The sequence below is a fragment of the Euprymna scolopes genome, chromosome 2 (genome assembly GCF_053919585.1).
Source record: "Euprymna scolopes isolate OS-2025 chromosome 2, ASM5391958v1, whole genome shotgun sequence".
NCBI lineage: Eukaryota > Metazoa > Mollusca > Cephalopoda > Sepiida > Sepiolidae > Euprymna > Euprymna scolopes.
The window spans coordinates 65,974,680-65,989,132 of record NC_136483.1 but is presented as its reverse complement, the minus strand read 5'-3'; the positions used below and the strand labels follow the sequence as shown (position 1 = coordinate 65,989,132).

Below are 14,453 nucleotides of genomic sequence, written 5' to 3'. Positions count from 1 at the left end.
ATAGTGGGGGAATTAATTATATTCACTACACTATTATGGATTTTCCAGAAATCACGAGTTTCTATCTTCTGTGATTCTATGTGTTCCCTAGTTATTTCAGCAGGCCTTCTTTTGGTTGTGGCTATTTCTCTCTTACAATGATTTTTTTTTTTTTTTTTTTTTTTTTTTTTTTTTTAAATTTTTTTATTACATTTTCACCCCAAACAAGCCAAATTGCCACTTTGGTGTAGGGGGCTACTATCAGGGGCAACAACTACTGGGGTACTATGTTGGGATTTGGGCAGCAAGGTGTCGGTTCACGTTACACTTGAACTTCTACGTCTATAAATTTTTGCCTATTTGTATTTGACTTATGGTGTACGAACTGGCGAAGTGCATGTTGTCTTTGTGCAATGGCAACTGCACAATCTGTAGTGAACCATGGGGGTGAGTGGCAGGTTGCTATAATACTCCTGTGCGGGGACATGTGCTTCAATGCCCGCTTTGCACCATTCAGTTGTCTAATTAGCACACTGTTCAGCAGGGAGAGAGAAGATATTGAGCAATGGCTCCTCACCTTGGAGTTGGGATTTAAGTGTGATGTCTACTGATACCACTAGGTGGTCTGCATTTCTAAAAGAACAGTGGGTTTTAGTTATACAATCCTCAGGTACTGTGGTAAGGAATAGGTCTAGAATTGAAGTTTGCACGTGATCAAAATCTGGAAGGTGGGTTGGCAACATGACTATCTGTGTGAGGGAATGGGTTATAGAGCAGCTATAAGTAGAGCGTCCAGCTGCATCTGTGCAACTTGATAACCAAGCCAATTTTTATGGTGGATATTAGTCACTAAACACACATTTGAGTGTTGCTATCTAAGGAGAGTGCTGCATCTATACTAATCCTCTTCACTATATAAAATGAGTGAAAGCCAATGAGGTTCTTTTGTAGAATAGTGGTTGTTTTGAACACCTGTATTAATCTGCCAGAATGACTGGGACCATTGATCATTCTGTAAGGTGGGATAGGGAGATCATCATTGGTGAGTGCAGAGATGGCTGATAAAGCCAATCTGCACTTAGTTTTGCTGCAGTAGGGGCAGGGAATGGTAGCAGGTGCCAGGGGGGGGGGCTTCAAAGCATAGTTTTTCTTGTCCTCTCTGTGTTCTTCTGCAGCAGCTTTCCTGTCACATTTATATTGGCATTCACTGTTGTGAACAGCAACTCGCCACTTGATCTTATTTGAAGATGTCCGTTTCCATGATGACAGATCAATATTTAAGTCCTTCAGTGATGCTTTTAAAGCGTCTTTAAACAGTTTTCTCTGGTTGCCATGAAAGCGCTTGCCATGCTTAAGTTCACAAAACAAGCTTCTTAGGAATGCTGTAGTCTAGCATATGGGCTGCATGATCAGCCTAGCAAAGCTGGACTTTCATCAGGATGGTAAAAATGCTTGGGAGTTCAGCATGAGTGAGGATTTGTCTGGTATCTTTTCCTGCCAGTTTATGTCATACAAATTTCTCTGCATGGTGGTGTGGAAGTGATTTATTTTTCTAGTGTGCCATTGGTAAACTTTGTAGACCTCGATCTTTGTGATAGAGGTGATGCCTCTTCATATATTCTTGTAGAGTCTGCTGAAGTCTGGTGTTTAATTAATGGTCAATGACTGAATTATGGGATAGCATACTGTTTAAATTGTGGGCTGCTGAAAATTGAATTTTGCTTCCTTTGTGAGGTGTTAAGAAATGATTTCCAGACAATTCAACTAGAAAGAATTTGGTTTAATTAATGATTTAATGACCAAATGTTACCGTAATAATTAAATTCAACTTCAAATTTTTTTTTTTTTTTTTTTTTTCAGTGAAACAAAACTCCAGCCATTGGTTGATGTGGATAACACTAGCGCTAATCGATCAGGTTTTGCAACCAGTCTAAACAACAGCAACATGAAGACACCAGAAACCTCGATAAACAACAGCCAAAGCAATAGTTTCCAGAATGTTTCCAATTCTAGTTTGCACAACAAGAAAGTTGGAAAAAAGGTAGAGTATTGTTTAGATTATTTAGGAACTCTGAAATTCTTAGTTATTTAATTATTTTACTTTATTTCTGACTGTATTGTCTGTGTATGGCAGGTTATTAAACTCGTATTCGCATGAAACCTAAAGAGAATTCTTTTTCACTTGTACACTCGGATCTGCTGCCACTTGCATAATACACTAAGACTTTTTTGTAAGATGCATACTTTTGTAGCACTCTTATTATTTCATGTTTTAATGTTGCAATTGTACATTAAATATACATTTTCAAACAAAACAAGGGAACGCTCCCTCTATTGATACATATTTTTCTCAAACTTGGATAAGCCAAATGTTTTTCTTTTACATCTGCACAATGCTTAAAAATAGTCACAGAAATGCATAATTTTTTTGCTAAATTGTATTTGATTATTCCTAAATCGGTAATTTAATCTTTACTATTGGATTGAAACAGATTTAATTCTAAATTTTTAATGAATTTGAAAACAATTTAAAGTTTGAAAATATAAGTAATAAAAGAAAAAAAATTTAAATTGACTACTCCTGGACAGCATGAGTACAGACAGCTAGTTAATCATATAACATAACCTTAACAACAAAATTAAAGTTTTATAACAATTGGGTTAACTTAATATTTAGAGTTGCTACTCACTTCTCTTCCCTTTACTGTGGTCAATTTGATTTTTTTTTTCCAAATAATTACAAAAGTATAAGTTTCTCTTTTATTATTCTACTCTACAGAGTATTTCAGCTCCATCTCCAACTGTGAATACGATCGAAGCCTTACAGGTTGTCCGTGGTTTTTACAATGCCTCGATAAATCTAGGAGTTGATGTAACTGCTACTGATGATTTGGATGATACTCCTGTGGACGCAACCCAAGGTATATTAATGTTTTTTAAAAAAAAAAAATTATATTCCCCCCTCCCCCACCCTACTTACCTAGTTATATGTTTAAGAAAACAGAAGTTAAATGTTTAAACCTTTTTCTTGTGTTACTTCTTGAGCAGACCTCTCATTCCAATTTTATCTCTTTCTTCCTTCATTGTTCTAGTTCAATACGCCTTACTCTGACTGCTTAAGTATCATAAAAAAGAAAGAAAATAAAACCAACTGTTCTATTTATGACAGCCATATTTGACCATGGCTTGTTTTTATGTAGTAATTATACCAAAGCAATCTATTTTTGATTCAATCATTTTTCATTTTACTAAAAGTATTATAGACATTTAAAATTGTTCAAAATAGTTTAAGGCTTAATTTTCTTATCCATTTGAACAATTAAAATGAAATACTTAAGTATTGAATTAAAAAAAATTATTTAATCTATTTTATTTTTCATCAAACACACAAAAATGGTCTCTTTATATTGTAATATTAATAATACATAATTTTTAGTTTGCAAAATCTTTCACTCAAACTTTGCAGTGATTTTTTTTTTTTTTTTCTTTGAAAAATTTCTCTTATTTTTTTCATTGCTATTGGACTGGATTTTCTTTCACTTTTTGTTTCTTCCTCTCTCTCTTTCATTTTTGTTTCTCAGACTTGTCTTACCCCCTCCCCCTCATTATTAGTTATAGTAAGATTGCCACCTGGACAGTTAGTGACATAGTTCGTTTTCATTTTTATTCATAAATATTATGCTTGCAAGAGTCATTTCCCTTTCATTTCTTTTGTAAGGGGTCCTATTCAAGACAGATTATGTATTGATATTATAATTATTGGTATGATTATAGGGTACTTGTACAGTTTAGTCAAGACATTAAAAATGAAAATGTTGAAAAAAGTTTAAATTGTACGTATCTGTTATGGAATGAAGTTCTCCAAAAAAAATATTTCACTTAATTTCATCAAGTGGTTTTTATTTTACAGCAAAAAAAACAATTTATGATACCGAGCAAAAGGTTTGATTTTTTTTTTTAGGAAGAAAAGCTAGTTATTAAAGATGGGGAGGGAGTGTCGGCGCTTTACATGGAGTTATCTCCCATGTCGTTTCTAAAATTCAAACAAAAATTTAAAACAAATTCAAGATGTCTGCCTTCAACGCGCTCTCATAAAAATGTGTTTTTCTGCTGTAAAAAAAACTACTCAAAGTAAGTGAAATTTTTTTCGGAGATCTTCATGTCAAAACGGATACGTATAACATAACTTTTTCCATATTTTCATTTTTGAATGTCTTGATTAAACTGTACGAGTACCAATTATAGTTATCAGAAGTATTAATATTGTCACACATACAGTTAGTGGTAGAGTTAAAAGTAGTTTAAAAAAAAAAAAAAAAAAAAAGTAGCAAATGAAATAATTTGTGTTACTAAGAGTATTGTCAGCAAAGATGAGAATAATCTAAATAATACATACAAACGTCTGGGTTGCAAACTACTCACCACATCCAAATAAACAACTACCTTAATCATATAGCTATCCCAAAGTCTGAGTGGAATCCCATTCTCTAATAAAACCAAGAACATTGTTACATAAATTTTAATTTAAGTAAATAGTATCCAAATGCTACTATATTTAGTTGGAAAGTTTGTGGTCATTCTATGTTAAATTTGTGTGTGAAATTGATCTTACACTATGAATTCTAAAACAATTTTTTTCCCGCATCCGTTTTTCATGATATTGATATGTAATCATCTGAAAATCTTTTTGAAAGGTTGTAGCTGAAGGTTCTCATCTCTTTATTTTATGGAAGAGATGTCTGTCTACAGAAGTCTCTATCTAACTACTCTGTTAATATTTGGTCTACAGACTTGAAACTTGATATATGGGGTATTTGAACCTATAGAGCAGAATCTATTTGGTTTTAGCAGGAAAAATAGCTGAGGTCAAAATGCTCTACGCGTGTGTAATTATGCCTTTATATGTTTACCTGTCTTAATTTATCTTAACGTGCATGTGTCATTAAGTCGGATACGAATATTGCTGGAGAGTAAATGTCTTGGTTTGATTCTAGTTGATAGCACTTGAGTCATTCTATTTTTTTTTTTCTTCAAAACTTTTGAAATCATTATTATTAATATTGGGTACAATATAATAATCAATAGAAAATTAGCTCTATAATAATAAATACAAAATGTGCATAAATTAGAATTTCATATCAAGCATATTTTATAACCAGGTAATGTTGAACCGTATGCTAGTTTGTAATAATAGTGATGTTTTTTATTGGTGGACCAATCCGTCACACTAATGCATTTTCCTATTTCTGTTTGTATGTCCTACTCCAGTTTGAAATAGGATTTTATTTCTTTTCATATAACTCTTTTTCTCTTATCATGGTTTCCAGCTATTAAATTATTTCTTGACAATTACATTTTATACAGTTTAATAATTTTGCATAGCTTGGAAATTGAAAAATAAAAATAAACATGGAAAAACTTATGATAAAAAGAAAAAGTAATACTTATGAACATCCCAAATTAACATTTTCAATAAAAAAAGTACATGTTTACATTATATGTCAACACAACCTGGAAGCTTTTTAATTTGGGATATGCAATCTACTTTCCTGAACAAAATGTTGGGACACAGTCAGGTAGTCTTATCTATAAAGTAGAGCAAGTTTAATTTTCTATTCATATGTATACTTTTAACATTCTGAAACTGTTTTAAAGTTTTTATTTTTTAATTTTTTTTAATTTCAAAATAAGATTTTGTCTATGTTTCATACCAATTAAAATAAAAATTAAACCTTGCTTACATTTTTCATTTAGCTTTCTAGATACTGTAACTTATTTTAAAATATAAACAAACTTTCAAACAGTTTAAAAATGTTAAAAGTATACAAGCCAGTAAAAAAAGTTAATTGTAACACATTTGGTGAAAGCTGTGGTCTTTTTTTTTTTTTTTTTTCACCCCCAAAATAAGGCATATTTTCACTTGGATGTGAGTGTATTATTTAGGATCATGTCTAACGGGGAACGGAGGCAAGTTGAGTAGCGATATTTCTGTTCACTGAACATTTAGACTTCTGCAGGTTAGTACAGTCAGTAAAGCTAGAATCAGGGAGTGGGGATTCCAAAGTCCAGCAATCCGAGGGAAGAAGCTATTAAAGTGGAAGGCTTTCCAGCATATGAAAACCTCAACAGTGAAGGGGTGGGATTTTGTTGCTTGTCAGGTAGGTTAGGATTTTCATTTCTTTTTTCTTCGTTTCTTCATTTTCGTTTCTTCATTTTCGTTTCTTCATTTTCGTTTCTTCATTTTCGTTTCTTCATTTTCGTTTCTTCATTTTCGTTTCTTCATTTTCGTTTCTTCATTTTCGTTTCTTCATTTTCGTTTCTTCATTTTCGTTTCTTCATTTTCGTTTCTTCATTTTTCGTTTCTTCATTTTTCGTTTCTTCATTTTTCGTTTCTTCATTTTTCGTTTCTTCATTTTTCGTTTCTTCATTTTTCGTTTCTTCATTTTTCGTTTCTTCATTTTTCGTTTCTTCATTTTTCGTTTCTTCATTTTCGTTTCTTCATTTTCGTTTCTTCATTTTCGTTTCTTCATTTTCGTTTCTTCATTTTCGTTTCTTCATTTTCGTTTCTTCATTTTCGTTTCTTCATTTTCGTTTCTTCATTTTCGTTTCTTCATTTTTCGTTTCTTCATTTTTCGTTTCTTCATTTTTCGTTTCTTCATTTTTCGTTTCTTCATTTTTCGTTTCTTCATTTTTCGTTTCTTCATTTTTCGTTTCTTCATTTTTCGTTTCTTCATTTTTCGTTTCTTCATTTTTCGTTTCTTCATTTTTCGTTTCATTCTAGTTTCATTTTCATTTCTTTTCTTTTTTTGGCCCTTTTTTTTTTTGCCTTTTTTCTTAAATTGCCACATGTTTACAGTTAAGGATATAGTTAAAAATCAGGCATTTTTTTTTCGTTTATATCAAATATTACCTTCCTTCCAGTGGTTTTGTACTGACAGAATTATTTACTGCCTTAAACAAAGACTGAAGGACACACACACACACACACACACACTTTGTATTAATGTTTTTTGTTTTTTTTTTAATCAATAAAACAAATGTCTTCAATTATTTGCTCTATTTTCAGAACCGGTACCAAAACCAGTTACAGCACCAGTCTTGTCACAAGCTCCATTTTTTATCTGTGAAGATGAGCAACAGCCTGTGTCCCAACCTCCTTGTAGTGACGTCCAACATAACGCTAATAGGTAAGTCGATGTTTTGTTTTTTTATGCATTAAAATAATTCTATTCTGTTTATTTCTCTTTTAATAACAATTTATAATTAGCCTGCTGCCCCAAAAAGGAAACAATTTGACTTGATCATTCTGTTATAAAAATGGAATAAGTTCTATTCTTTTTTTTTTTTTTTTTTTTAGGCGATTATGTATGTATGTACAAAGAACTTGGTGAAATAAAAAAAAAATGACAAAAATATTTTTGAATAGATGGTGGATCAGTTTGGCATATAAGTTTCATGAATAATGATCTCCCATTTCCCGGGCTTTCTTGCTCTTTAGAACAGTTATTACTCTAAATTCTTTTGATATTTTTTTAAGTTGAAAAGTTAATATGTGTATGTATGTGTGTGTGTGTATATATATATATATATATATATATATATATATATATATAATCCTATTACTAAATCTAAGTTCAAGTGACAAGCCCATTAATGCCTTTCCTTGAACGTGTCATTGTTAACCTTAAATCTGAGTGATAAAACCCTTCCCGAAAAAAACTCCCTTAACCCTATCACTAACCTAAGTCCTAGTTGCAAGCCCATTGTACAAATCGTCTAAAAAGAAGGGGAAAAACAGAACTCTCACTTCTTTAAAAAATGCACATGGTTTGTGTCGTAGAAAAAGAAATTAACTGCCCTAAAACGCTAGAATGGCTTGGAAATGGATTATTTTACATTAAACTGAAATGTTAAACTAATCCTTTACTCTAAAATTTTTCTTTTGTCTAAGTTTTTAGAATGTTCAGATGTAATTACTTGTAGCCTTAATGCTTACTTAGAAATTAGAAACCTCTTTTTCTCTATTGACTTAGGAACATGCGAAGAAAGTAAATAATATATCGAAACGTCATATGAAATGAATAAAACCTTTTTTATGTAAAAGTATTGTTATTTTTACAATACACTGTGAGATATTTTCTCCTACAGCTTTTTACTTTTATATTTATATACATTTATGTGTGCAATATAAGGACAAGAATCTTGCCTTTTACACGAGGGTCATTCCAAAAGTAATGTATGTATATTATTAAAACAAAATTTTTAAATTGAAACACTGACTTTCAAGTAAAACCAATGGTATCTACTTTGTCATGTCACAGTAATGAGCATACCCTAAAATTACAAAAAAAATAAGATAGAAAATTAATTATTAATGAAAATAGTTTTCAAAAACAAATCAAAACTAAATCTTTGCTAATTAAGAAAAAGAAACTGGAGACTCAACTCTTAACAAGGGAGATAATTATTTTCTGAATGTTGTATAGCCATATAAATTCAGGAGGTGACACCTTTCCTATCGTAGAAAACAGTGCATATCACTTTGCTTACAGATGTTTGCTTCTTGAAATTCTTTGTTGGATAGCGTAAGTAGTGCCACTATTCCACTGACTACTCTTTTGAGTCTGGCCCTTAGTGGTGATACCACATCTCATCACCAGTGATGATGCAGTTCAAGAATCCGTCACCTTCGGCTTCATACTGATTCAACAAGTTCTGAAAGACATCCCGTCAGTGTTCCTTTTGGTTCTGCGTAAGTATTAGTGGAATCTACCTAGCACTTACTTTGCTGCATCTTTCGGATGACAATGCTGTTTCCAGTGCACTAACGCCCACGTTTAACTCTACACGCATTTAATTCACTGTTCTCCACCGATTAGCATGGATGAGTTGGTTGGGGGTACATAGTGTTTGGGGGAGGGGGGGCCATGCATGGGAGTCTGGAGTGCGCCTTTTCATTCGTATGTCGCCACTCTGAAGTCAAAGAACCTATCTCCTAACTGTTGATATCAAATGCATCGGCTTTGTGAACGTTCAATAGTTGTCGGTGAATGTTGATTGGTTCAATTTTTTCTGCATGGAGGAATTCAATGATTCATCTCTGCTTCTGATCCACTTCTATGACAGGTTGCTTTCTTGGTCTCACACTGTCAATACCTGCAACAAAGAGATGGAACTTTCAGTTCATGAATGCATGTTTAATCATCATAACAATGCAATTTGCAATGCTCTCTCATCCGTTCAGGTAGAATAAAAATAGGAGGCATTACTTTTGGAACAGCCCTCATATTTTGTTTATTCTTTTCCCCTTTTATTTTGTCACACACACACACACACACACACACATATACATATATATATATATATATATATAATTGTTGTAAATGTTTTTTTTTTTTTCTTTAAAGCAATGGATTTCAGATATACTGCGATGAACCACCAGTTTCTAATGTTATAGAAAAGTTAACCTTACAAGAAAATAAGGTGAGTGGATTTTTTCTTCTCTCTCTCTCATATACATAATCTCATTAGTTGCCATTCCAAAACACAGAAATTTAGTTAATTCACACTCATAAGTATTTTTTTATAGTATGTCTTACACGTTTTACTAAATAGTAAAAGATCACTAAATAACTCTGCAGGGACAAATGTACTTTTCTCAAACTGTTAGAAAGTTTATGTGGAATGATTTGGAGGAGAAAAGATATAAAAGAAGGTGAGCTCTTTCTACCGTACTAGAGCGTTACTTACATCTGAGAGTATCTTATACCTCTACAAGGCCACCCTCCGCTTATATTAGTAATACACACGGACGAAAAAAACGCTTTGGATAATTACAGATTTCAAGGTAGTTCTACTAAAATAGCCATATTTTTCAAACCAAAGCACTTCAAGTCTTCAAATTACTACTGTTTTGTTCGAAAATGAATATACTTTTAAATGAATTACTAAATATGGATGTACATTATATATTTTAAGAGTTTTAAGCAAATAAAGTGATAAAAATGTGAACGTCATAAAATGGCGTTTTCGGTAAGGTTTTATAATGACCCTCCCTGATTTCTAAAGGCCCGTACCATGATTGTATGAAGAATTTCGTTATGAAATTTGGAAACCAATCAGAAGAGGTGTTAATCTTAATACTGTCAAGTGTCCGAAATATTTTTGACCATTTCTTTTTTTGTTGTATTAAAAATAAGACTTTAATATGACAAGTATCGAACATTTTGAAAAAAAATTTAATCAGACACCTACTAGTAAATAAATCATTCTTTTTACTATCTTTATCAATTAGAAGTATTATTTTATGTTGAGTAGGACCGCGGTAATTGATAATAATTTAAAAGGACCTACCCGAAAAAAATGTTTATTTTTCGAGTTTGGTCAAATTAAGTTAGTATTAGTAGCAGCAGCAGCACTGCAGCAGTTGTAGTATTAGTCATAGCACAGTATAAACAACACACGTTCTTTAATTTTTATTCACGAACGAATTAAGAAAAGCATGAAAATATGAATATAAATGGTCTGATATGTTTAATTAGAGCTATTTTGTTATCAGAATAACATTAGTTTAGAATTATTCGGTTTTCAGAATGTATAATAACAATCCCAACCAATTCGGCATTATGAATCCATTATAATTTCTCACATTTCTGGTCATGTTTTTAAACATGGTTACAAAACAAAGTAAACTTTTGTAGATATATAGCTTGCATGCACTTTTATTCATTGCATTAGTTTTGAACAGCGAATTAAAACAATGTTTTACTGCGAACAGCCACAAATGTTTTTTTTTTCAAAATCAAAAGATGTATGAAAATCTCGTTTGTACTACTATACACATAGATTTGAAAAAGTTGTCAAAAAACAAATATATAACAAATAAATTTTATCAAAGGGAAGATAAGTTACTTTTCTACCTCACTGGATATGTTTTTAGTGTTTATATTTAATGTAACATGTTTATTCAGCTCGAAAAACATAGTTTACCGATGTATTCGAAAATTTAAAATGGCGGCCGACTCTCTCTTTGAGGCGGTAAGTTTGGGAAAATGGGTTATAAATAAAAAAAAAATAGGCAAAATACTGTTAGAAACTCGCTCAATATATGTTACCGTAACATAGGCGGATATATACTCGGCGAGTTTTTAACAGTATTTTATCTAGTTTTTTATTTTTAACTCATTTTCCCAAACTTACCGTGTGAAAGAGATAATCGGTCGCCATTTTTAACTTTCCAATACATCGGTAAGCACTGTATGGTTTTCGAGCTGAATAAACATGTTACATTAAATAAAAACATGCTTTGCATAACATTTGTTATAATTTTATTTTTTTATTTTTTATTTTTTTTTACAACTTTTTCGACCTCTGTGGCAAGTAATACAAACGCACAAATAGTGTTGACTGTTGAGCATTTCCAGAGAACAAGACAAATGTCAGTTGACACTTAAATATTTTAAGCCTTGGTAACGACTTAAAAATAAATAGTAAAACAAAATACTGTTAGCAACCCACCTACTAAAGTTATGTGTGGCAAGTCTCTTCCTAAAACACTCTTTAACCCTAACAATAACACTAAGTTCGAGTGGCCCCCCCCCCCAACAAAATACCTCTGTAAGCCACATACAAGCGTCTAAAACAAACAAACAAAAAATAGATCCTTCCTTAAAGAAAAATGCACATAAAAAATAAATTGGTTAACTGCCCTAAAATGCTGGAAATGGTGAATTATTTTACATTATATTTTTGTGAAACTAACCGCCCCCCCCCTCTAATATTGTTTTTGTTTCTGTCAAATCTTCAGTATGTTCCCACATAATTTTCCTTAGCCCTACAATTAATTCAAAGTCCGAATGGCAACCCTCCCCATATTCTCATTGCATAGAAACCCTCTTAAAACCACACATAATTGTCTTTAAAAAAAAATAAAACAAAAAGCATACAGGATTTATCTCCCATAAAAAAAAACCAGTTAACTGCCCTAAAACGCTAGAATGACCTGTAATGGGGAATTATTTTACATTAAATTCTAAAAGAATTTGTTTATCTTTCATTAAAGATTTCGTACATAATTGCCTAAAAAGGTAGAATCACATTTTGGAGGGGGTGGTCAGAAGGGGTTGGGTGGGGTTAAACAAAAGGTGTTAATCTACAATAATACCAAAGAAATATTGCAATATATTTATTTTTAAATGGTCCTATGTTTAGATTTAAGTTTTTTGTACATAAAGCACATTACAATTCAACTTTGAGTTCTCCAACTTCTTTTCTGTTTATGGATACATGGCATTTTTAAGGAATTGCAGCATATTTATGCACATTTACTGCAGATTATTTGGAAACCATGGACTTTTGGATATTTTCAGTTGCATATTCTGATTCCTTGCACAAAAATACACTTATACGGTAAATTTCATTGCTTAATCTTGTGTTTTAATAAAGATATGACATTTTTATTGAAAAAGTAGTGCAAAAAATGTGACAAAACGCATATGGTCTTAAAGAGGGGAAAATATCCAAACGTTTGAGGCACAAAAATAGTCATAACTTCCTTAATTTAAATCAGATTTTTAAAATTTAAAAAGATTCTTTCTTAGCTCATCAAGCTCTTTCTATGTATACCAATATTGAAATACTTTAAGCTATTTCAATTTTTTCATGTGTATTGCTACTTATATATAGAGTATTGTTGCTATATATGAGCTGGTGCAGTTCTACCAGGATTTCTCTCCTAGACAGAGTTCAAAAAAGTATTGTCAACCTTATAGGTCATGCTCTGTCAACCAAACTCCAACCACTGTTACATCGACAGAATGTGGCATCCCTGTGCCTATTTTACAAGTATTTTAATGGAAGGTGCTCTAACTCAAAGCCCTTGTACCCTCTCAAACCTAACTCAAAATTCCACCCCTACAAAGTAGAGATCCCTAGATGCCAGGAAGCTTTTTACTCTAATAGTTTCTTCCCTTAGATGGACTGCTAGAGTTTGGAATTCTCTTCTGCTTTCTTGACCTACAGCAGTTCAAGTTTAATGTGAACAGACATCTTGCTACTCAACTCTCTACATAGTATTCATGCAAATTATGTCCCAAATAGTAGACCTCTACATCCAAGTAGGACTGTGCCTTGTTTGGAGTGAAATAGCAAAGAAAAAAAAAAGTATAAATAGAAATAAGTAAAATCTGCAGAAAAATTAATTAAAAAAAAACAAAACAAAAAAAAAAAAACACTTATTATAGTGTTTATAGGCCCACCCCTCCCCAAATACTTGAATTAAAAAATTGTGTGTATTTAGGCAGCATTTTTTAAATTTAAGCCAACTTTGTTAAAAATAAAATCTTAAATGATATATTTTATTTTTATTTTTTTTAATGATCTGTCTTGTTAAAATCAAAAATTGATGCATGTTCTACATGTATCACAAACGTTTTCGATTCTTCGTTGTATCATCATCAGATGGAGAAAGATGCTTCTTTTCAACATGCAATAATTGTTTTTGATTTTAACGTAAAAAAGATCATTAGGAAAATCAACAAAATTTTAAAAATGTATAATTAAGCAGAAGATTTGTTACTTTTAAGAACATTTGCTTTAATGAAAAATTGTTCCTAAATACACACAATTAAGATTGAACTACTACTTGGGACTTCAGAATTAATTTAAGTAAAAGGCAAATTACCTTCGCCCAAGAATTAAGTTAGAAACATACTGTGGAACTACATGAACTTAAAAACAAGCTGATTCATTGTTTTCAAATGATGATGCAACAAAGATTTGAAAATGTTCATAATACATAGAGAATATGCATTATTTTTTTTTTTTTATTTTAACATAAAATCGATCATTAGAAAACTTGAATAAATAAAAAGGTATAATTAAGCAAATTTATTTTTTACAATGTTTGCTTATATATAAGAAAGTAAAATTTTATCCGTGTACAAAGAGTTAGTTCCGCCTGTAATTTTTAAGAAAAAAAAAAAGACAAAAATCAAAGGGAGCTAGCTTAATTCATATTTATAGAATTATGTTGTAATGCCTACAAATTCTTATTAATCACTGGAAAATGATTTTCTTTATAAAAATAAAACCACTAAAACAATTTATGGGTTTTTGTAATATGGCATGTTCGTTTTGTCATGGGTACGGATATCATGCAAATTTTTCTTTATTTTTGCTTTCTGGAGAACCAAAAATGTTATAAATTAAGCTTATTCAGTTAAATTTTACTTTTTTGCTCTTTTTTAATCCTTTTAAAAAATTAAAAAAAATTTATATTAAAATTATTATTTTAAATTAAAAGAATAAATTTTTAATGATTTTAAAATTAAAAAAAAGATTTTAATTTAATTATTTTTAATTTCTTTTTTTATTCAATTTAAAAAAGTTTTGACAGAAGTTAAAAAAAATTTTGATATTAAAATATTTAAAAAAGAAAAAAAAAAATTAAATTTTTTTTTTCTTTTACTATTCTC

The 14,453-nt window shown here is 31.0% G+C and overlaps 1 protein-coding gene across 1 annotated transcript in view; it reads left to right on the top strand.

Annotated features, from left to right (window-relative positions):
* The window catches only part of LOC145291834 (mitotic checkpoint serine/threonine-protein kinase BUB1-like), an 85,918-nt gene that overhangs the window by 44,587 nt on the left and 26,878 nt on the right, over positions 1-14,453 (top strand). The window contains exons 12-15 of the mRNA XM_080137721.1: positions 1,840-2,020; positions 2,759-2,900; positions 7,046-7,166; positions 9,387-9,462. Of these exons, the coding sequence (XP_079993847.1) occupies positions 1,840-2,020; positions 2,759-2,900; positions 7,046-7,166; positions 9,387-9,462 (520 nt within the window). The remainder of the gene's footprint in view (positions 1-1,839; positions 2,021-2,758; positions 2,901-7,045; positions 7,167-9,386; positions 9,463-14,453) is intronic.